Source organism: Gorilla gorilla, chromosome 1, assembly GCF_029281585.2.
Source record: "Gorilla gorilla gorilla isolate KB3781 chromosome 1, NHGRI_mGorGor1-v2.1_pri, whole genome shotgun sequence".
Classification (NCBI taxonomy): Eukaryota; Metazoa; Chordata; class Mammalia; order Primates; family Hominidae; genus Gorilla; species Gorilla gorilla.
In genome coordinates this window covers 165,489,283-165,513,684 of record NC_073224.2, presented here as the reverse complement: position 1 = coordinate 165,513,684, position 24,402 = coordinate 165,489,283, and the positions used below count along the sequence as shown (strand labels likewise).

General features: G+C 36.7%; 1 protein-coding gene across 4 annotated transcripts in view; it reads left to right on the top strand.

The window, feature by feature from the left end:
- The window catches only part of TNNI3K (TNNI3 interacting kinase), a 304,957-nt gene that overhangs the window by 206,085 nt on the left and 74,470 nt on the right, over positions 1 to 24,402 (top strand). For 3 of the 4 annotated variants that reach the window (XM_004025984.5, XM_055366048.2, XM_055365994.2), the window contains exons 20-21: positions 748 to 880; positions 19,218 to 19,327. In XM_004025984.5, the coding sequence (XP_004026033.5) occupies positions 748 to 880; positions 19,218 to 19,327 (243 nt within the window). Of the gene's footprint in view, positions 1 to 747; positions 881 to 19,217; positions 19,328 to 20,418; positions 20,708 to 24,402 lie in introns of those variants that run through there. The other variant, XM_055366110.2, reaches the window with a different exon arrangement.

Genomic DNA, 24,402 nt, shown 5'->3' with positions numbered 1-24,402 from the left:
GTGAAATCACAAATGAAAAGAATGTAAATAATGTCATTGAAACAGAGGCTAGAACTTTGTATGGAGGGACTTGTAATATTTTATGGGCTTCCTTTCTGGAATATTGCACAAACAGCATTCATAAATAGCACATCTGGGCAGAGAAAGTAAGACAGACCTGATCCAGCCAGTGATAAATCTACTTCACAGGAATATTCTAGGCACTCCTCAGGAGCCATTTCTCTCCTCAGCCATGAGCACACTATTTATGGGCCTAATTTAGTAACTTCCTAAATTACAACCTGGAAACTTGAAGGAGGTGCCTCCCACAGTGTATGATTCACTCCCAGGGAGACATAGGGTCCCTGGATGAATCCATGGTTGGCTATTCTGAACCTTGTAAGGCTTCTAAGGGAGAAAGATGTTTATAGATTTAAAAAAAATAATGCTGCTTCTCATTGTATAAGAGGCAGACTTACTTGATGATTAATTACTTGTGTGATGTTTTAGGAAGAATTATGAACTTTATGATCTTCCAATGATTAAAAAATGCCCTTTGAGGAACTGAACAGCCACAGTAAACACACTGTGTATGTATAAACATGTTTATTGCACACACTGAGGGCAATATGTGTGGATGTTAATTTATATTTATGCCTTTTGAGAGCATCGGGAGAACACAGCAAATTCTCACTAAGAAGAATGCTACTCTGCAGTGGAAGAACCAAACACTTGGTAAATGGCTTGTGGATGTTTCTTGATGTGCAGAACCTACGTTGGATGGCTCCTGAGGTGTTCACGCAGTGCACTCGGTACACCATCAAAGCAGATGTCTTCAGCTATGCTCTGTGTCTGTGGGAAATTCTCACCGGCGAAATTCCATTCGCTCATCTCAAGCCAGGTAAGACACACTGCAATTGAAGTTTTCCTGTTTTACAAAGTTCACTGGATTTTTATAACTTCAAGAAATTTTTTTTTCACAAAATGATTAGTCTCAGTGAGATGGCAAAAGAGGAGGTAAGCAAACAATCTTAAATTGTTTTATGGTGTGTGCCCAACCCAGAAAATTTAATGACTTACCTGTGATTTCAGACCCAGACACACAGAAATGCAGGTATATTTTATTAAAGTTTGGGACTTGATTTATTGATTGTTAATAAAACAAGCAAATAACTATGATCATGTGGCATGTGAGAGCAAATAAGGTGGACAATGTGATATTTATTTTTTGAGATGAGATTTTAGAATTGCCCTTTTAACATGTATATAGGGATAAGAAAGTAGTAACACAGAAATAACCTGTTAGGGCTGCTCTCTGCTTATCTCACATCATAAAAAAGAAGATCGGTTTTCCTAACGTTTTTGTATTATATGCATATATATATATGAATACATTCTAAAAATGGGGCATGCAGTGAGTCTGGCTTTCATTGATGATACACATTATGCTTTGCTCACGTGTAGAAAGTGAAGGTGAGGAATCTAATCACAGGTAAAATATACACATATTTTAGGTTTAAAGTAAACTTCATTTGCATCTATCTCTCAATTGCATTTGGGTTGCTTTCATATCTTGTCACACTAGACAAATCTCCTTAAGGACTTTGCATCCCTAAAACTTAGCACACTTGTAAAGTAGTTGTCAAATGTAATCATAAGTAATTTTAAATAATTATATTGTAATCTCCTAATGGCCACCCTACAACAATATATAAGAAGGATAAAGTCAAAAGAGATGTTACTTAAACATCCCTTTTAACAAGTTAAAAGTCTCGACCAAGATCAAAATATTTATGAGTACTCATGTACAGAGAGGTAGCCACATCTCATCTCATACTCTATTTTGGAGTTTTTTTTCCCCAAGCTACCATATGGTCTTTTAATTACACCCTGCATAGCAGAGTGCTTTTCACAGGTTATGTGCTCTGTGCATAGTTTGTTAAGCGTAATGATGATGTAATTGTCCTAATTTTTCTCTACATGTTTTCTATAGTTTTAAATTAGACTTAGCCCTTATTATAGTGTGGATGTGTGGACTCTATTTTGAGCTGTACCAACATTGCCATTTGTAAGGTCTTGTTCTGATGTCCTTCCTTCTCTCCACTTCTTAGAGTGTGCATCCTGATAAGATTGATGGATATACAGAAAATTGATTATAATTTTAGATGTACTGTGGTGTTTTTTTGTAAGAAAGAAATACAACTCCTTTTGCTTCATCCCCTGTGTCAATCCATTAACCTGGCCCTGTTTATTTTACCTTCTAATACATGGGTTTCTCTACCACTTACCATCATCCACCACCATCGTAGCCCAAGCCATCTTTCCTTTAAACCACTGCAATAGTCTTTTTTAAAATAGGGTTTATTTAGGCATAATATACCTGCAGTAAAATTTACCTTTCTAAGTTAACACTTCAATGAGTTTTAATAAATATATACAGCTGTATAACCACAATGGCAATCAAGATGTATAACATTTCCATCACTCCAAAAAGTTCCCAGTGCCTGTCTGGGATCAATCCACTTCTCACACCTCCAGCCCTTGGCAACCAATGACCTCATTTCTGTCCGGATAAGCTTACTTATATACCAATGTCATATAAATGGAATCATGTTGCTTCATTTATCAGTAATTTATTCTTTTTCACTACTATGTAGTATATCATATTATAGATGTGCCATGATTTATTTATGCATACAGAAGTTCATGACCATTTGAGTTCTTCTCATTTTAGGGCTATTAAGAATAAATCTGCTCAAATAATTGAGGCTTTTGTGTGGTTGTTTTTGTTTCCATTGAATAAATGAGTAACAGATGGATTGCTACATGTTATAATAAGAGTTTTTCCAAGGTGTCTGTACCATTATGAATTTCCAACAGTAGTCGGTGAGAATTTCAGTTGTTTCACATCCTTGCCAGCACTTTGAATTGTTTATTTTTAAATATATATGTATATATTAGGCATTTGAGTGGGGGTACATGGAACATCATTGTGATATTTACATTTCACTGATGACTAGAAATATTGACACTTTATCTGCTTGTTTGATATCCATATTTCTTCTGTGAAATGTTTGTTTAAATAGTCTCATCGTTTAGTTGTAAGAGTTCTTAGATCATAGGGATTATAGGGAGAAGTACTTTATCTGCTACATGTTTTGCAAGGATTTTCCTGTAATCTGTGGCTTGCCTTTTTGTATTCTCAGCAATGTCTTTCAAAGAGCAGATGTTTTTAATGTCAATGAAATCCATCTTACAAAATTTTTAAATCAATTTGTATCCTATCTAAAAATATTTTTGCCTTACTCAAAGCCATAAAAACTTCCTCCTTTTTTTTATAGAAGTCTTACAGGTTTAGGTTTTATATTTATAAGATCTATTTTGAGTTCTTATTTTTTTAAAGTACCCAGTTTGGGTTGAATTTGGTATTCTTTGGTTTGTTCCTTTGTATTTTTAATACAGATGTCCAATTCTTTTCTCATAATTTTTCAAAACTATTATCCTTTCTTATTAAATTATTTTGGTACATTTTTCAAAAATCAGTTGACCATATATGTATGCACTTATTTCCAACTCTATTCTGTTTCACTGATCATGTGTCTACCCTTAAATCAATACCACACTATCTTACTATATTCTAGTGAGTCGTGAAATTAAGTAATGTGAATCCTCCAACTTTGTTCTTCTTTGTTAAAAAGGCTCTGGCCATTTAGATTTTTTTTGCTTTTCCATATAAATTTTAGAATCAGCTTGTCTATATTCCTATAAAAAGCTTGTTGGAATTTGATTCGATTGTATTGAATTATTAGATCAATTTGAGAAGAATGAACATCTTAACCGTGTTAGTCTTCTGCTCAATAAACATGGTTTATCTCTATCTTCACTTAGGTCTTCTTAAATTTCATACATTACATAATTTGTTATATATTTCAGCATACAAACCTGGCATATTTTTATTATTCTTATCTCTATCTATTTTGTGTCTCTTGATATATTGTAAATATTACTCTTAAAAATATCAATGTCCTAATTGGAAGTAAAACACTCCTAAGCCAATGCAAAACAACTGAAATCATAACAAACAGTCTCTAAGGCCACAGCACAATCAAATTAGAATTTAAGATTAAGAAACTCATTAAAAATCACACGACTACATGAAAATTCAAAACCTGCTTCTGAATGAATCCTGAGTAAAAAAATGAAATTAAGGCAGAGATCAAGAAGTTATTTGAAACCAATGAGAACAAAGAGACAACATACCAGAATCTCTGAGATGCAGCTAAAGCAGCGTTGAGATAAATTTATAGCACTAAATGCCCACCTCAAAAAGCTAGAAAGATCTCAAATTGACATCCTAACATTACAACAAAAACAACTGGAGAACCAAGAGAAAACAACCACCAAAGCTAGCAGAAGAAAAGAAATAACCAACATCAGAGTGAACCGAAGGATATAGAGACACAAAAAACCTTTCAGAAAATCAATGAATCCAGGAGGTGGTTTTTTGAAAAAATTAATAAAATATATACACCACTAGCTAGACCAATAAAGAAGAAAAGAGAATAATCAAATAGGCATAATAAAAAATGATAAAGAGGATATACTTGTGACTCCACAGAAATACAAACAACCACCAGAGAATACTATAAACACCTCTATGCAAATAAACTAGACAATCTAGAAGAAATGGATAAATACCTGGATATGTACACCCCCGCAAGACTGAACCAGGAAGAAGTTGCTTGCATGAATAGACCAATAATAAGTTCTGAAATTAAGGCAATAATAAATAGCCTATCAACAAAAAAAAGCCCAGGACCAGACAGATTTACAACTGAATTCTACCTGAGGTACAAAGAGGAGCTGGTACCATTTTTTCTGAAACTATTCCAAACAATTGAAAAGGAAGGACTCCCCCCTAACTCATATTATGAGACCAGCATCATCCTGACACCAAAACCTGGCAGAGATACAACAAAAAAAGAAAACTTCAGACCAATATCCCTCATGAATATTGATGCAAAAATTCTCAATAAAATACTGGTAAACCAAATCCAGCGGCACATCAAAAAGCTTATCTACCACAATCAAGTGGGCTTCATCCCCACGATGTAAGGCTGGTTCAGCATATGCAAATCAATAAACGTAATTCATCACATAAACAGAACTAAAGACAGAAACCTCATGATTATCTCAATAGATGCAGAAAAGGTCTTTGATACAATTCAACATCCCTTCATGTTAAAAACTCTCAATAAACTAGGTATTGATGGAACATACATCAAAATAATAAGAGCCATTTATGACATACCCACAGCCAATATCATACTGAATGGGCAAAAGCTGGAAGCATTCCCCTTGAAAACTGGCACAAGGATGCCCTCTCTCACTACTCCTATTCAACATCATGTTGGAAGTTCTGGCCAGAACAATCAGGACAAGAGAAAGAAGTTAAGCATATTCAAATAGGAAGAGAGAAAGTCACACTGTCTCTGTTTGCAGATGACATGATTCTATGTCAGGAAGACCACATTGTCTCAGTCCAAAAACCTATTGTCTCAGTCCTTAAAAACCTATTAAGCTTTAAGCAATGTCAGTAAAGTCTCAGGATACAAATCAATGTGCAAAAATCACAAGCATTCCTATACACCAACAATAGACAAGAAGAGAGGCAAATTGTGAATGAACCTCTCACTCACAATTGCTACAAAGAGAAAAAAAACCTAGGAATACAACTAACAAGGAAAGTGAAGGACCTCTCCAAGGAGAACTACAAACCACTGCTCAAAGAAATAAGAGAGGACACAAACAAATGGAAAAACATTCCATGCTCATGGAGAGAAAGAATCAATATCATGAAAATGGCCAGACTGCCCAAAGTAATTTATAGATTCAATGCTATTACCATTAAATAACTATTGACATTCTTCACAGAATTAGAAAAAAAATTTAAATTCATATGGAACCAAAAAAGAGCCCATATAGCCGAGACAATCCTAAGCAAAAAAAAATAAAGCTGGAGGCATCGTGGTACCCAACTTCAAACTACACTACAAGACTACATAACCAAAAAGTCATGGTACTGGAAAAAAAAAAAAAAAAAAGACACATAGACCAATGGAAGAGAACAAAGAACTCAAAAATAAGACCACACATTTACACATCTATAACCATCTGATCTTTGACAAACCTAACAAAAACAAGCAATGGGGAACCCTATTTAATAAATTGTGCTGGGAGAACTGGCTAGCCATATGCAGAAAACTGAAACTGGACCCCTTCCTTATATCTTATACAAAAATTAACTCCAGATGGATTAAAGACTTAAATGTAAATCCCAAAACTATAAAAACCCTAGAAGAAAATCTAAGCAAGACCATTCAGGACATAGGCATGGACAAAGATTTTATGACAAAAATGTCAGAAGCAATGTGGCAAAAGCAAAAATTGACAAACGTGATCTAAACTAAAGAACTTCTGCACGGCAAAAGAAGCTATCATCAGAGTGAACAGACAATCTACCAAATAGGAGAAAATGTTTATTATCTATCTATCTGAAAAAGGTCTAATACCCACAATCTACAATGGACTTAAACAAATTTACATGAAAAAAAAACTATTAAAAAGTGGGCAAAGGACATGAACAGACATGTCTCAAAAGAAGACATTTGTGCGGCCAACAAACATATAAAAAAAAGCCCAACATCACTGATCATTAGAGAAACGCAAATCAAAACCACAATGAGACACCATTTCATGTGAGTCAGAATGGCGATTATTAATAAGTCAACAAACAACAGATACTGGCAAGGCTGTGGAGAAATAGGAATGCTTTTACACTGATGGTGGGTATGTAAATTGGTTCAACCATCATGGAAGACAATGTGGTGATCCCTCAAAGGCCTAGAACCAGACATATCATTTGACCCAGTAATCGCATTACTGGGTATATACCCAAAGGAATATAAATCATTCTATTATAAAGATACAGGCATGCTTGTGTTCAGTGTGCAGCACTATTCACAATAGCAAAGAGATGGAATCAACCCAAATGCCCGTCAATTATAGATTGGATAAGGAAAATGTGGTACATATACACCATGGAATATTATGCTGCCATAAAAAGGAATGAGATCATGTCTTTTGCAGGGACATGGATGGAGCTGGTAGCCATTATCCTCAGAAAACTAACACAGGAACAGAAAACCAAACACCACATGTTCTCACTTATAAGTGGGAGCTAAACAATGAGAACACATGGACACAGGGAGGGGAACAATGCATACTGGGGCCTGTTGGGGAAGGCAGGGGGAGGGAGAGCACCAGGAAAAATAGCTAATGCATGCTGTGCTTAATACCTAGGTGATAGGTTGATAGGTGCAGCAAACCAACATGGTACATGTTTACTTATATAACAAACCTGCACATCCTGCACATGTTTCCCGAGAACTTAATAAAATAAAATGAATCAATGTCCAGTTTTTTGCTACTAATAATATATAGAAATATAATAATTTTTTATTACAATCTAGTACCCCACAAACTTACTAAATTTATTTCTCCATCCTAGTTCCCTTTTTTGTACCTTCTTTGGGATTTCTACATAAATAATTATGTCATCTGTTAATAAAGAATTTTCTCTTTCTTTCTTTCTTTTCTTTTCTTTTCTCTCTCTTTCTTTCTCTTTCTCTCTTTCTCTCTTTCTTTCTCTCTTTCTCTCTCTTTCTCTCTCTTTCTCTCTTTCTCTCTCTCTTTCTCTCTCTTTTTCTCTCCTTCTTTCTCTCTTTCTTTCTCTCTTTCTTTCTCTCTCTCTTTCTTTCTTTCTTTCTTTCTTTTGTTCTTTCTTTCTTTCTTTCTTTCTTTGCCTTTTTGAACAGTCAGGGACCTCCAGTACAATGTTGAATTGAAGTGGTAAGATATATACCTCAGATTGGTCTATTTCTCAAAATGTTTCATCCGCCATCACCCTAGTGCAAACTGCCATCTTTATCATTTGAACTTCTGAAATTGTTTTTGACTGTTCTTTCTTGGTTTATTTTTGTTTTCTTTTCCTCTCCAATCTCTAAACATCCACTGAAATAATATTTTAAAAACATAAACCTGATATATTACCATTGCTTAAAAGTATTTTATGGCTTCCCATATTCTTAGGATTAAATCTCAAAATTCTTATGTCCTGTAAAACTCTCCCTGATTCTTTACCTCTCACATTACTAACATCAGTTCACTTTCTGCACTCTCAGTATGTTGCATTTCATCTGACCTCTAGGCATTTTCACAAGTTCTGTTTCCTCAGTAAATGCAATTAATGATGACTACCACAAAAAATTACTGTGAGCATTCAATGAGATGATGTTTGTGACCACACTTTATAAATTGCAAACTCTCTGTAACTGTAAGGTGCAAGATTAGGAAAAAGTGTAATACAAGGTCAAGGCTCCTTTTGATTCTGTACTTCAGTGGCACTCTCGTTCTCTAGGCGGCCCATGTAGAAACTTCAAAGTCATCCTTGACTCCTCTTTAGTTCTCGTTTTATTTATTTCTCTCTTTCTTTCTTTTTAAAATTATTTTCCTATTTTCAGTTCTACAGTTTATCTCTGAAATCCATCCAGTTATCTCCATCTCCACTGCTACTTCCTTATTTCACATGTCAAATACAGCACATTGTCTTAAATAGTATCCTGTCTTCAGCTTTGTTCATCATCTTTTTTCCACCAATCACTAGATTTAGCTTTCTAAAAATGCAAATTTGAACATAGCACTTCTCTGACTTAAAATCCCCAGTGTTTTTCTTTTGCTCTTAACATAAAAACAAAACGTCTTAAAACAATCTTCAAAGCCCCTTATGATTATGTCCCTGCCTGCCTCCCCGGCCTCCATCTCACCACATGCAGCCTGTCATCCAGAGTCATCCCAACCACAGGAAACTTTCATATCCCCAGCATGTGTCCTCTCACCTCCATGCCTTTGTGCACATTAGTCTCTTTGTCAGAGACACTCTTCTACACTTTTCATTACACCAACTCCAATTTATTTTTAGGTCTTAGTCTAAATATAATTTCTTTCCAAAAATCTTTCTTAATTCTCCAATATCAAGTGCAATTTCCTCCTTATCCCAAGTCACCATTTATCATTGCATTTATCGCATTTTACTCACAGTTTTGTAATTTTCTCTACTTCATTAGACTTTGCTAATTATAAACTAAATACTTAAAAAAGGTAAAAGTGTCCCTGAGATTTTAGTTCATGGACCCCAGAAATAGTTACCCACTTTAGAGGGAGAATATTATTTAATAAAAAGTTGAAAGTCTTGCCTAAGAGTATCTTTATTCCAATATCCCAGATATTAAAATGTATACTACTTTATTGGAAAGAGAGTTTGTTTATGATAGATGCTGAATTTTTCAAAGTTGGACAGTTACCATGAATCAAGAAACAAGATGTCTGATATCATTGCAGTGGTTAGGCAATCTAGCATATGTTCAGCAATAAATTATGTGAAGCATCAGATTCAATATAAGCTACATATTAGCCATTTACAACGAGGAACGAATCCATGACTGCAAAGTGAGACAGCATTATCAATTATGGTAGTAGCAGCATTATACAGGACTCATCCTTCTGGATTTAACAGCATACTACCTCCTGGGAAAAATATAAACAAAGAACACCAATATTAGCATTGACTCCTACACAAGTGATAGGTATACATTCAGAAAAGCTTGAAGTTAGGGTCTCTTTTGCATCTCACATGTTCAAATTAACCTGTAATCTCAGGTTTAGGAAAACTGAAAAACCATCACATCCACCACCTTAAAGGTCAAATCAAAAAGATCAAATGCCCACAGGACCATGCAGATGCTCAAGGCAGAACAGTGTGATGAATAAGAAATCACGTGCTCTGACTCACGCTCCAGCCAAACAGCGCTGAGCAGGAACGTAGGTATACCCACGCTGACCATATCAACTAATTTCTTTCTGCTCATTAATTAAGAAATCTATACATTTTTTAATGTTGTCAATTAATTCAGCATTTTAAAGAAAATATTTTTCAGGCTAACACCGTAGGGGCTAAAGAGAATTGGCATGTGTCTTGCGACCTTGTGCAATTTATTTAATCTATCTATACCTTAGTTTATTATTTTTATTCTTAATTCTTTCTTTTATGTTATTATGGATACATAATAATTGTACATATTTATGGGGCACATGTGATGTTTTGATTCAGGCATAAAATGTGTAATGATCAAACCAGAATAATAGGGATATCTGACTTAAGCATTTATCATTTCTTTGGATTAGGGACATTCTAATTTTGTTCTTTAGTTGTTTTAAAACATACGATAAATTATTGTTAACTATAGTCACTCCATTATGCTACTGAATACTAGATCTTATTCATTTTATCTAACTGTATTTTTGTATCTATTAACCATTTCCACTTTATCTCATCTTCCCCACTACCCTTCCCAGCCTCTGGTAACTATCATTCTACTTTCTATCTCCATGAGTTCATTTTTTTTAAGCTCCCACATATGAGCGAGAACATGTGATATTTGTCTTTCTGTGCCTGGCTTATTTCACTTCATATAATGGCTTCCAGTTCCATCCATGTTGTTGCAAATGATAGGATTTCATTCTTTTTATGTCTGAATAATATTCCTTGTGAATATGTACCACATTTTCTTTATCCATTTATCTATTGGTGTACATTTAGGCTGATTCAAAATCTTTACTATTGTTAATTGTGCTGCAGTAAACATGGGAGTGCAGCTATCTCTTAGATATACTGATTTCTTCCCTTTTGGATATATACCTGGCAGTGGGATTGCTGGATAATGTGGTAGTACAATTGTTAGTTTTTTGAGAAACCTCCATGCTGTTCTCCATCTCAGTGACTGTACTAATTAACATTCCCACCAACAGTGTATGAGAGTTCCCCTTTCTTTGCATCCTCACAAGCATTCATTTATTTTTTAAATGGACATAATAATAAGACCTACTTCAAAAGGTTAGAGCAGTGGTTGATAATAATAAGCACTCAATAAATGTTAGGTATTATTATTATTATTATCTTTAGACCACCACTGAGTTCTTTCTTTCTGGGCCAGGAACTGTGCCATAGTAAGCAGAAAAGAAAGAGGAATAGGTCACTGACCAGGCCATCAAACTACTCATAGTATAGAGAATGAGGGACAGAAGCAAAATCAGCAGAGTAAGTCTCAACTTACTCTTTAGCACATAGGGCTAAGGATGCTCCCTGGAAGGGCCTTTTACCCAAACTGGAGGAAGTAAAAGGATATCAGGGAAGGATTCTTAGAACAGATGATACCTGAATGCACCTTTAAAAGATGACTACTAGTTAAATAGGTAAACTATGAAGAAGTGAGGAAGATGATCCAGCAGAAAGCTGTATCAGCAAGGTCCAGAGGCCTGAGAAATCCACAGATAGTTCAGTAGGGATGAATCAGGGAATACAAGGACATCAGTCAAACAACACAGACTGTAAATGTAAAACTGGAACCAGATGTTGAAGGTCCTTGTACAAGTCAGGGTTCTCCAGAGAAGCAGAACAAGTGGAATATATCTATTTATATGTATAAGAGGTGATTTATTGTGGTAATTGACTCATATGATTATGAAGACCAAGAAATCCCACAATATGCTCTCCACTAACCAGAGAACCCAGAAAGTCAATGATGTAATTCAGTGTGAGTTCAAAGTCCTGAGAATCAGGAGGGTCACCACTGTAAGTTCCAGACTCTGAAGGCCCAAGGATCTGAAGTGCTGATATCTGAGGTCAGGAGAAGATGCATGTCACAGCCCCAGAAAAGAGAGCTAATTCACCCTTCCTCTGCCTCCTCATTCTATTGGGGCCCTCAAGGCATTGGATGATGCCTGCCCACATTGGTGAGGGTGGATCTTTTACACTCAGTCTATGACTCAAATGCTAATCTCTTCAAGAAGCACCCTCACAGACACACTAGAAATAACAGTTTACCAGCTATCTGGGTATCCCTTAGCCCAGTCAAGTTGACACATTAAATGAACTATCACAGGCCTTGTGTGTGTGTCATCAATGGAGGTCACTGCAAAGTTTTAAAAAGGAATATAGAACAACTCTTATTATTATCTTATTATTATTTAACTGAAGCAGTAGCTTTGAAAGAGAAAGGAGATATTGGTTTAGGGAGATTTTAATAGGACTTCTGAATGGATTGAGGTGGGAGCACAAGGGAAATGAGGAGGTCAAGAAAGACTTCCAGGCTTCTGGCTTAACCATCATGATAATGATGGATACAAGAAAAGGAGCAGATTTATGAGGGAAATGATCAGATTAGGAGGAGAAGGAGCCAAGGTGTGAGGCCAAACAGAGACAGAAGAACCAGGAAAGATGAAAAAGAAGCAGGCACAACCTGGCAAATAAGAGCTGTCCTCAATACATTTTAGAGAAAGAAATCAACACCTGCTTCCCAGATTTCATTTCTCTCCTGGGCTTGTCTCCTCTGATACATCATGATCAACTAAAGAAGAAAGCTGAGATGAATTAATCCATCAATATGTATTGTATCCATTCCCATTTCCTTATAACCAGGTACCCAGATTTTTGGATCTCTTTCAAATTATAGTCTGGGCCCAAAGAAGAGAGTCTCTTGTTTACTTTTTGTTTTCCTGTGTGATGCCAGCTGGTTCACAAAGAGATTTAACTCTGTGTCCTGGGATTCCTTAATGCCAGGCTCTTAGTTGTCTAGGATATAGCAGTAATTTAAGAACATCTGCCAATCTTTTTCTAGGCAGGTTTTGGTGAGACTTCACATTGAGACTTTAACTCAGAGTTGCAAACTGGAAGTCCGGGAACCAAATATGGCTTGCAGACTTTTTTTTGTCACATATGGTATTTAAAAATATGAATTAAAGTACATTTAAAGACACAGATATTCAATAGGTCTCATATTGGTAGCCATTTGAGTTTACTACCCCACCTTAAATATTAGATGATTATGTCCTTTTCCACATATTATTTGGACCCTAAAGCATTCTGGATATAATAACTTCATAGGATATAAACACACTGATGATGTGGACTGTTCTTTGACAAGCGACAGGAAAATAGGAGTGAGCTAAATTTCTGAAATCTTATGTTTATTGTGCTAATCCTTATCAGTTTATCACTAAAAGGAGTAGAGCCAACCAATCACCACGCAGATCACTGGAAAGATTAAATCAGTCCAATAGATGGAGACATTTCTATGAATATAGCTGATATTAACATTCCAATATTTCATTACACTGACAAAGATTGCAATGAGAACAGACAATGGAATAAATTAATCTATTCTTCTGACAGTATGTAATGAGAATGGGATGTGGTTTAAAAAATTAAGCCATTCTTAGTGCAATCTCAAGATTGCAATCTCATGGTCTCTCTCAGATGCTATACACTCTGGTGATACATCATTGAAAAGTGTCAGTTTAACAAAGAATGTGTCTTAGCTCTTGCTGGGATTGCAGAACACATTTGCTTTGTCTCACCACAGACCTGCCCATTAAAAACAATGAAGTAGAATCAATTATACTTTTCAGAACACACATAAACACAATCAAAGTTGAAAAATTAAGATACTTCTGGCAATTTTATATTGGTCAAAACTTACTAACAAAATATTGTAGCGTATTGCTCTCTTTTTAATCTTTTTAATGTGAGTTTCTAAATTTAATTTTATAAAACAGAAGACAGTGAAAGGTTACTTTAGGGATTGAGAATCTAATACTAACTTATCCGTAAGTGGGGTATAGATAATTAAGGTTGTCATGGAGAGCTGCACAGTCATTCTCTCTGCATAGTCATATTGCATTATGAGCTGAGCCTTATGACCAGTGAGATAGGTTGTAGCCTTAAAGTTTGCAGTAACTCAATGTAATATTTTACTTGGTATTCATACCCAAAGAGAACCTAAAAAGGACCTAAGTTGACTGGTGTTCTAAACAAAACAGAAAACATACAATTATGTTTTTTATATCTAGCTCTCTAGGTTCAAACCAAAAAGAATTGGTAAGACTTTTAGATGTGCCGATGATGATAATAGCAACAACAACGCAGCTACACTTGTTGAGAGCCAACAATGTGCCTGGAGCTCCATGTATATTATCTCATTTAGTCCTATTAACCTGTGGGTTAAGTTCTTTTAGGATAAGACATTTGCTCAATGTCACATGCTAGTAAGAGGGCAGTCAAGACTTAAATACTCGGGTTCTCTGTCTTCAAAGCCCATGTTTGCCACCATTATACTCTGTCTTCCCTGCTTCATCTTACATTTAGCAAAATTAATGCTCATGAGGCAAATTGGTTTAATTAGTATCTCCCAGAGAGTTTACAGCAAAGCTAGACTGAAAATTAGACCTCCAGATTTCCTTGGTAAAGGTACTTCTTATTATGTCACTCTGCTTTAATTTATTGAAGCACCTCCTCCCATATTTTTGAATGAAAGATAATATTATATTGATTAAATTTGTCACTAGATTTCAGTAATTTACCTGCTCATGTTGTCATCTAGAATTAAACTAAACATTATGTTCATTCTACAGTGTTTCTTGATGGCTAGGCATTGTGCCCTGTTCTCTAAACATAATAATGAATAAGATATTTATTGCTGTTAAGCTATCATCTTCATTCATTTATTCAATAAATGTTACTGAGTCCTATATACCAGAATTTATATGAGTTCTAGTTAAATAACACTTTTAGTGCCTACGTTTTTTAATTGTTTACTATTATTCAACTTCTATTTTAGATTCAGGGGGTACATGTGCAGGTTCATGGGTATATTGTGATGCTCAGGTTTGGGTTATGGATCTCATCACCAGGCAGTGAGCATAGTACCCAATAGGTAGTTTTTCAACTTGCCCCTCTCTCTCCCTTCCTCCTCTAGTAGTCTGCAGTGTCTATTGTTCTCATCTTTATGTCCATGTGTACCCAAAGTTTAGTTCCCACTTATAGGTGAGAACATGTGTTATTTGGTTTTCTGGTCCTGCATTAATTCCCCTTGGATAATGACCTCTACTGTCCACAACAGCAAAGACATGGAATCAACTTAGGTGCACATCAACAGAGGATTGGATAAAGAAAATGTGGTACATACACACCATAGAACACTATATGGCCATAAAAAGAACAAAATAATGTCCATTGCAGCAACATGGATGTAGCTGGAGGCCATTATCCTAAGGGAAATAATGCATACCTTTTGAATACCTATTAATAGCCAAGTACTGTGCTAGGCACAGAAGATACAATGGTGAAAAGACACAGTCCCTGACCTCAAGACATTTATGATCTATATGCACAGGCAGACAAATAAAGAGGCAATTAAGTATAATACATGTTATGATAGTACAGGTTGTTATGGAAGTACATAGGAAGGGTACCCAGGAAAAGTCAATCAAAGATAAGATCTAAATGACAGTAGATGTTACGAAGGAAAAAGAGGTAGGGGAGAACATTCCAGGCAAAATGAATCGCATTTTAGAATTAACAACTGAACCATAAAATGCAGTGAAAAAAACTAGGCATTCACATATTTCTTATTTATTCATTTACCAATTTTCATTGAAAAAAATAACACCAGATTATTTTTGGTTTATTATCACTTACATAAAATAGTCAGTACATTTTGACAAATGAATACATGAATGAGGTGATCACATGTTGTGCTGAATGCCTGTTCTGTAGCTTTTCACTGGTCTATCACTTTTGAGAAACAACATAGACAATCTCCATTCATGTCTTTTCTTTTCTTGATAAAGTATCGACAAACAAGGGAGAAGTTGAATCCACAAATTGACACCATGGTTATATAGACTCTGCGGCTGACTCACAATACTGGGTTTAACTCTTGTTTTTCAGGATAATGAGAGTGCAAGCTATGCTCTAGAATTATGTTGTTTAATATGAAAGCCACTTACCATGACTATTTAAATTTATATTAAATAAAATTAAACAAATTAAAAACTCAATTTATCAGTCACACTAGCCACATTTTAAGTGCGCTGTAACTTTATGCTGTCATATTTAACAACATATAACTTTTTTTTTTTTTTTGAGACGGAGTGTTGCTCTGTCGCCCAGGCTGGAGTGCAGTGGCACGATCTCAGTGGCAGTTCTATTGGATACTCCTACTCTAGATCTAGGTTATTATTTTTACTAAACTATTGATAAATATTTCAGAAGAGTGTTGAGAAATAATAGTTGCTCAATAAATAGTTATTAATATTTTTAAATTTAGCTTTATTCTCCTTTAATGGCAAAGTCTCACTCTTTAAAGTAGAAACCAACATTTACATAAATCCTCTAACATATTTTTTGTAGCAATCAAGGTAAAAATTTGATTAATGGGCTGACAATCTCCTTCCTGAATCTGTAATACCAGAAAATTTCCCAGATGTTAGTGTAGCATGGCTGCTTAGGCAAGACTGACAAAACAATCTCAAGGTGACAAATTTCAATTTCATGACCCCCTCATGTTACATTGCCCACTTTCTGGTGGAGGCACTAATGAGTAGCATCACTGCCAAGAGTGCTTAAAGCAAAGGAGAGGAGATGCCAAGACTTTGCAGAATCTACTTTGAATAATGAAGAATTAAATATCATTCATCTTAAACTGATTTTCCAGACACACTGCCAAGAAGCAAACGAGTAACTCTATATTTTTGATACCAGAATCTAAAAGAATTTCAAAGGGGGATGGTTGGCACCTGCATCTGAGTTTAACTCATTTTATGACTAGTCCCTCCTCACCCATTAGACTATGCACAACTATTTTAAATGTGCTCACCATACTGGCTTATGTACTTATAGCTACACCAGCTCAACAATATCCAAATGATCATAAGGTAACAAAGTAGAGTTAGAAGATCAATGATTGCTAAGCACCAGTTTGTTTGCTTATTGATTTACCTCATTCCAGAAATAATTTAAAAATAGTCAAGAGTGGCCCAGCATGGTGCCTCACGCCTGTAATCCCAGCACTTTGGGAGGCCAAGGCAGGAGGATCACAAGGTCAGGAGATCGAGACCATCCTGCTAACACAGTGAAATCCCATCTCTACTAAAAATACAAAAAAATTAGCTGCGGGTGGTGGCACGTGCCTGTAGTCCCAGCTATTTGGGAGGCTGAGGCAGGAGAATCACTTGAACCTGGGAGGCAGAGACTGCAGTAAGCCCAGATCACGCCACTGCACTCCAGCCTGGGTGACACAGTGAGACTCTGTCTCGAGAAAAAAAAAAAAAAAGTCAAGAGTAACCAGTGAAAGTACTCCAAAATGCCTAATTTTTTGTGACACAGAAGACACATTTGATAAGTAGTGACATATTTGATAAGAACACAATCTAAACAACAAAAAAAATGAGTGGATATATTTACCTCTGAAATTAGTAACATGTTTTATAAAATGAGAAAACCTAATTCTGGTGCAGATGTATTGATAACCCTCACACACATGCTGTTGAGAGTATAAATTTAGTACAACTGTTAGAATAATTGTTGTACCGAAGTCTTTAAAGTAGTTGTGTCTTGGCACATCATCTTCACTCCTCAAAATATCATAAATGAATAATCTATGAAATCTGGTAACTCATGTTGAAAAGATATTCTTTGAAGTGTTTACACCCAAATTTGGAAAAACCTAAAATTGGGAAATGATTAAAAACTAAATGCAGAGTCATTAAAATATGTTAACATAAAGTGTTAATAACATGAGAAAATGCTTCATTGCTTAGATTAATTCTTTAATATTTAGAAAAAAACAATTACATAATTGTATATTGACATAAGGTCAATGATGTAAAGTATAAGAAATATGTGAAATATTTTAACAATGGTTTCTTCTAAATGATAACATTTATTCCTTCTAATTCTCTTAATTTTTTAAACTTCTACAAGGAAGAAGTATTAATTTACAATTGGCAAAATTAGGTAATCATTCAGAATAATCCATAAAGTGTTGATCAAATCACATTGCATATAATTTCACTAGGCCTACTGAAAGTGTATGGATAAACAGAATTTGATGGGAGTAAATTTTGGTAGAGTAGAGGTAGTAGTTGTGGCTTATATCTCAAAAGTCATTAAGATATAGACAGATGCTTACAATACCACAATCTAAAAGACAGGCAGCAGCAATGTCCTGGAACTTTATCCTCTCACTGATGCAGAGCAATTTTTGTGAGGAATAGACAGGGCATCATGTGTTGATTACAGAGTATTTTTATTATAATGTGTGCTAAAGAGAGCATGGATTTTGAAACAAAAGACTGCACCAAACATTAGTTATATGTAAAATGTTTATAAATTAAAAACTAGTTCCACACTTAACAACAACGACAACACCACCTACTTTGCATGGTGGTTAGGAGGATTAAAGGAGTTTATGTAGTTATCTACCATGATGCCTGATACAAAATGCATTCAGTAAAAGTAGCTACAAGCTTGGTTTCTAAGGGAGTATAGAAATCATTAGTTGCAGAACAGGAAATATTTAGCAATCAGGAATCTACAGTGAAGTTCTAAGAATCACAAAACAGTGATGCAGACTTTGAGATGAGCGATATTCAGAAATCCTTGCAGGCAGGCAACACGACAGACTTCAATCAATGAGTATTGTTAGCTAAAATAAGGATTTGAAGTGTCCAACAGAGTTTTAAAAATAATAACTACTTTATAAATATTAAAAATTAAAATCCCAACAACTTTGTAACCAGTAATAGGATTTAAGCTTTAAAAAATCTACTTTGCTCAAGTGATACAGGTGCTATGAGAAGTGGAAATTTCAGTGGTATTCCATGTTTACTACATATAATACAAGCTCTTTAGCCTGGGATTTATGGCATTATACAGTCTTGTTTAATCTGCCTTTCAATCTTTACTTCTTATAATATCATGTACATACCCTATACTTCAGACAAACAAAACTACTTGCTCCTTGCATATTCCTTCACTCCTTATAAATGCCCTGTACTATTTATTGAGTCTGAAACCAAATGAATAAAGATAAATTTGTAGTATCAAATTATCCATCACTTTCTTTAGACCATTGGGGGAAAAAAGCCTAGAGGTCTCTTTGAATGTCTGCTGATGTTGCTTAGATTGATTTTTAATGCCTTTGTGTGTGTGTGTGTGTCTTCATTTGTTGCTTGAAATAAACATGTGAATTTCAAAACTGACATGACCATTTGGTTTGCAGCGGCTGCGGCAGCAGACATGGCTTACCACCACATCAGACCTCCCATTGGCTATTCCATTCCCAAGCCCATATCATCTCTGCTGATACGAGGGTGGAACGCATGTCCTGAAGTGAGTAATTTTTATTTCCTCTTAGAAAATGTGTTATGGTCAAAATCTGTCACAAATAGTGTAACTCCAAAGTCTACTTTCAGTGTGTATTTTAAGACTGTCAAGGCGGGAAGACTGATTTGCCTTCTGCTCTTTAGTCTCTAATTGCCTCAAGAAGTCTGAGTATCTCATATTTCTTAGCCGCTGCTTTCTGATTTTGAAACGTTTCTCACAACTGATTAGTAAAAGAGAGACCAGGGTATGACAGATTACTCACAGTCTCATCTCAGCTGCAATTTTTATTAACTACGCGTGAGCCACACTTAGTCATTTTCTGAAGCAAGAAATTTGGCACAAGATGGATTTGTGTTGGCTTTTAAACATGAGGCAGGCCTCAGAATAGGTGGTCTTCAGTAGCACTGGCTCACGTAGGAGGCAGAAGACCTGGGTCCTAATCCGTCTCTAACTTTCTGAGTTAACAGTATTATGATGTGGTTAACAGCATAGACTTTGAATTCAAATGGAGTGATCAATGTTATGGAAGGGATATTTAAACAGTAAAATAAATTTTTAAATACGGTCATAGGTCTAAAAGAATAGAGAGGGAATAGTCATATTATCACAGAATGAAATTCCAAACAATCCGCCTGCAAGAAAGGATTCTTAAGTGTGCAGACAGGTTATGTCTGCTTTGTTCTCAGAGATTCACAGAGGAGACTGCACAACTTCTTTCCTAGTAACACAGTTCAGTCCAGTGTCTAGTAATCCTTCTGCCAGTATATTTTGTTGTCTATTAAAATCCTTATGTTTTGATATCAATCAATTGATTCCATTGCTCAGAGTGGAGAGTATTAGTTTGCATTCTTCACAATAGAGGACCTCATACGTAAAGACCTAATGGTTCTTATTTTTCCATCCTAAACCATCCTAGTTATTGTCCTCTTAAATTATAACTTTGTTTCTGATCCTTCCTAGGCACTTTATAGCTCTTCAACAAGAGAATAAAGTGAGGCTGTTATTATTTCAGGAAATATCTCACTCAGGAGTAATAAAATAAGCCCCAGTCCAGATGTTTGAAAAGAGAATGCAAATTTTCCATTCTTTTCCTAAAGGCAAAATCCAGACCAACTCATTACCCAGTCTCATCTGTGTACACAGAAACTCTTAAGAAGAAAAATGAAGATCGTTTTGGGATGTGGATTGAGTATCTCAGAAGATAACCTCTTATCCTGGCCATTCAACCTGATGTGTTACATGTTTATTTGTTTAGAATCTTCCATCACTACCAAAATGTTAGCTCCATGAAAGCGGTGCTTTTTGTTTATTTTGTTCACTGCTATAACACTAACATCTAAAGCTGGATGCTCAAGAATGTTTGTTGAGTAAATGAATGAATACCAGTATTGCCTATCAGTGCCTTCAATCTCTGCATCTGAATTTTGATGTCCAGAAAATTTCGTCTTGAAAATTACATCACATAAAATAGTTTAGGAAAACATTTTCTTGTATTTCAGTATGAACTTCAGGCATGTTTTCTCAGAAAAAGTATGTCAAGCACCTATTCTAGAATTTCCTTCTCTCTGTGGGATGTGAGCTATTGAGAGGTGACAACGTGCCAGCAGCCCTCACTCACTCTCGGGGCCTCCTTGGCCTCGTCGTCCACTCTGGCCACACATGAGGAACTCTTCAGCCCCCAGCTGCACCGTGGGAACCCCTCTCTGGGCTGGCCGAGGCCGGAGCTCACTCCCTCAGCTTGCGGGGAGGTGTGGAGGGAGAGGCACAGGAGGGAACCAGCTGGCGCTCGCGTGCCAGCATGAGTTCTGGCTGGGTGCAGGCCCCATACTCGGAGTGGCCGGTGGGCGCCACTCTGGGCACTGGGGGGCTTAGCACCCGGGCCAGCAGCTGCAGAGGGTGGGCCAGGTCCCCCAACACTGCCGGCCCGCCCGCACCGTGGTCAAATTCTCACCAGGCCTCAGCTGCCTCCCCACACGGCAGGGCTTGGGACTTGCAGCCCTCCATGCCCGAGTCCCCCCGCCAACCATGGGCTCCTGCGTGGCCCGAGCCTCTCCTATGGGCACTGCCCCCTGCTCCACGGCACCGGGTCCCACTGACCGCCCAAAGGCTAAGGAGTGCAGGCATGTGGTGCAGAACTGGTGGGCAGCTCTCCCCACGGCCCTGGCCAGGTATCCACTAGGCAAAGCCAGCTGGGCTCCTGTGTGGGGTGGGGTCTTGGAGAACTTTTATGTCTATCTAGAGGATTGTAAATGCACCAATCAGCACTCTGTGTCTAGCTCAGGGACTGTAAACACACCAATCAGCACCCTGTCAAAACGGACCAATCAGCTCTCTGTAAAATGGACCAATCAGCAGGATGTGGCTGGGGCCAGATAACGGAATAAAAGCAGGGTGCCCAAGCCAGCAGCAGCAGTAAGCCAGTCTGGTCGTCTTCTGTATTGTGGAAGCTATGATTTTTGCTCTTAGCAGTAAGTCTTGTTGATGTTCAGTCTTTGGTACACGCTGTGTTTATGAGCTGTAACACTGACCCCGAAGGTCTGCAGCTTGACTCCTGGAGTCAGCGAGACCGCGAACCCACCAGAAGGAAGAAACTCCGGACATATCTGAACATCTGAAGGAACAAACTCCGGACACGCCATCTTTAAGAAGTGTAACACTCGCTGCGTGGGTGTGCGGCTTCGTTCTTGAAGTCAGTGAGACCAAGAACCCACCAATTCTGGACACACTATGACAAAGTTTACCATCAAATAACAATCAAGGGAATCCCTTTTTCTTTGATGAAGTGTCTCTTCATAATTACAGATAACAGAAATTACAGAAATTCCACATTTCTAATTTCTAATTTCAATGTAATTTCTAATATCAATTTCTAATATCAATGTAAAGATAGGTCATTGGCAGGTTCTAAAAGCATTTTTTGGGTAGGATGGGTGTCTCAAGCAAAGAGTTGGGAAATGACAAACAGAAATTGGAATATGGCCAAAGGATACTGTTAAAAAAAAGAAAGGATAAAATTCGATTGCTTATAGAAAAGTTGTACTGCTAAGAAGTGAAGTTTGTCAGCACGGAGTCTGTTCTGCTGATAAGATGAAGAGGGGAAGATGAAGAAAAAGCATATTAGGAAAGCAAAGTCTTCAGCTGGCTTGAGATATGTGGGTCTGCCAGTCAGTTGAGCCTGACTTGGCTCTGGTAACCACCTCAGGATAATGAAGTTGAGCTGCTTCTGTATGTGACTCACTTGAGTCTTTCTTAATTGTCCAGTAAGGTCTTCATCATGTTAGCAAGCTGAGTGGCAAAGAAAAGGGAACAATGGGCTGTTTTTCATTCTTTCCTTCAACAATTATTTGTTGAGTTCCTACTGTATACCTCCTAGGATAGGGGAAAGGGATTCAACAGAGATGTAAACTCTTAAATGGAGTTTAAGACCTGGTAGTTATATGGAGATTGATTGAATAAACATATTAATGATTCTATAGTTACCTGCCAAGATTAAGAAAGACAAAACTCTGTGAGACTATATACTAAAACAATACTACTCGCAAGTTGGGGGACAAAGACAGAATGCAGGTTAGTGAAGGCTTCCCAAAAAGAGTAACACTTGAGCTGAGACCATAAACAGTAGTTTTCTGAAAGAAGGCGGCTTGGTGAGAAAGAAAAACAGTCTAAGCAACCAGAACATATGAAAATTCATTGGGAGAACAGATACAAGGGAAAGACTAGTAGCAGTTGCAACATTGTAGCCATGGAGAGGTTAAATCTCTGTATCAGGCATTATTTGAAACAAGTTCATCTTTAGATGGAGGACACTAACATCATGCTATTCTGGTCATTACTTTCTAGGTTATCAACTGTGCTTCTCATTTTTTCTTGCGTATCTGTCTTTACTTCATTCCTTGAATTTGAAGCACAGTATTTTCTCCAGGATGTCGTCTTAGTCAAAACTCATAAACTAGAACATTGAGGAGAGTAAGAAGAACAGTCTATTGAAGATGGGAGAAGGTTGGAAAACAGTAAGAGGTAGAAAAAAGCCTGATACTAGATAGTGACAGCTTTTGGAAACTGGAACAGGAAATTTGGACGTGAAATTATGACAATTTTTTTTTTTCTCTAAAGGAGTGAAAAGATGAAAGTAATTTTTTAGGAAGTTCATCTGAGTTTGATACAAAGGATTTATTTACTTAAAAAATTGTAGTTCCTACAGTAAGGCAAACACTGAATTATCTTGTAATGCTCATTGGAATAGCTAAGCATTGATTCTTAATATGTGGGCTGCAAACTACGTATTCCAGATTGCCCTGGAAAGTTTGTTGAAATGAAGATTCTGGGGCCCTAACCTAAGTTTACTGAATGAAAATCTCTGAGATGGAGCCTGAAACTCCACATTTTAACAAACACCCCAGGTGATTTGTGCCCAACAAAGATAAAAAATGAATGGGTTGAAACTCAAGCAAAAGACAATGAAGTTGGAGCAGCCAGCTGGACTGCTGTTTGAGTAATCCAGTTGATTACAACACACAGACTACAATGGTTACCATGGAGATTCAAGGGCAAGGGTAAACCTGAGAACTATTTCAAAGGAAACATCATAAAGAGGTAAAAGACTGGATTTCAGAAATGGAAGACAGAAAAGAGACCAGGAGAACTAGGATTGCTGCGTCCTGAGAGTCAGTTAGTGACGAAGAGTACTCATTAGGCCTCTAGATATCAGGGATATTCTTGGCAGTGAGAGGAGAGAGAACAAAGCTAAAGGTGCTGAAGTAAGGTGACAGCGCTTTAAAGAAGAAGAAGAAAAAAGGAAAAAGATATCTACCAAGAAAAAAAGTGATCTGGTCTACAAAGATGAAGAAACTGTCGATTAGGGTGGAATAAACTTATCATGCGAGAAGTTGGCATAGATACTTGTCTCACCTTAAAGGTGCTTTAGAAATAAAGTGGGACCAGGCAAGGCAGATAGGTGGCATAGGAGTTAAGCTCAAGCAGAGATAATGAACAAAAATACCAGAGGAATTAGGATTAAAAGCAATAAAGTCTTGAATATTGGTGAGAAAGGATGAAGAAGAGAGGTAAGAAGTTTAGGAATT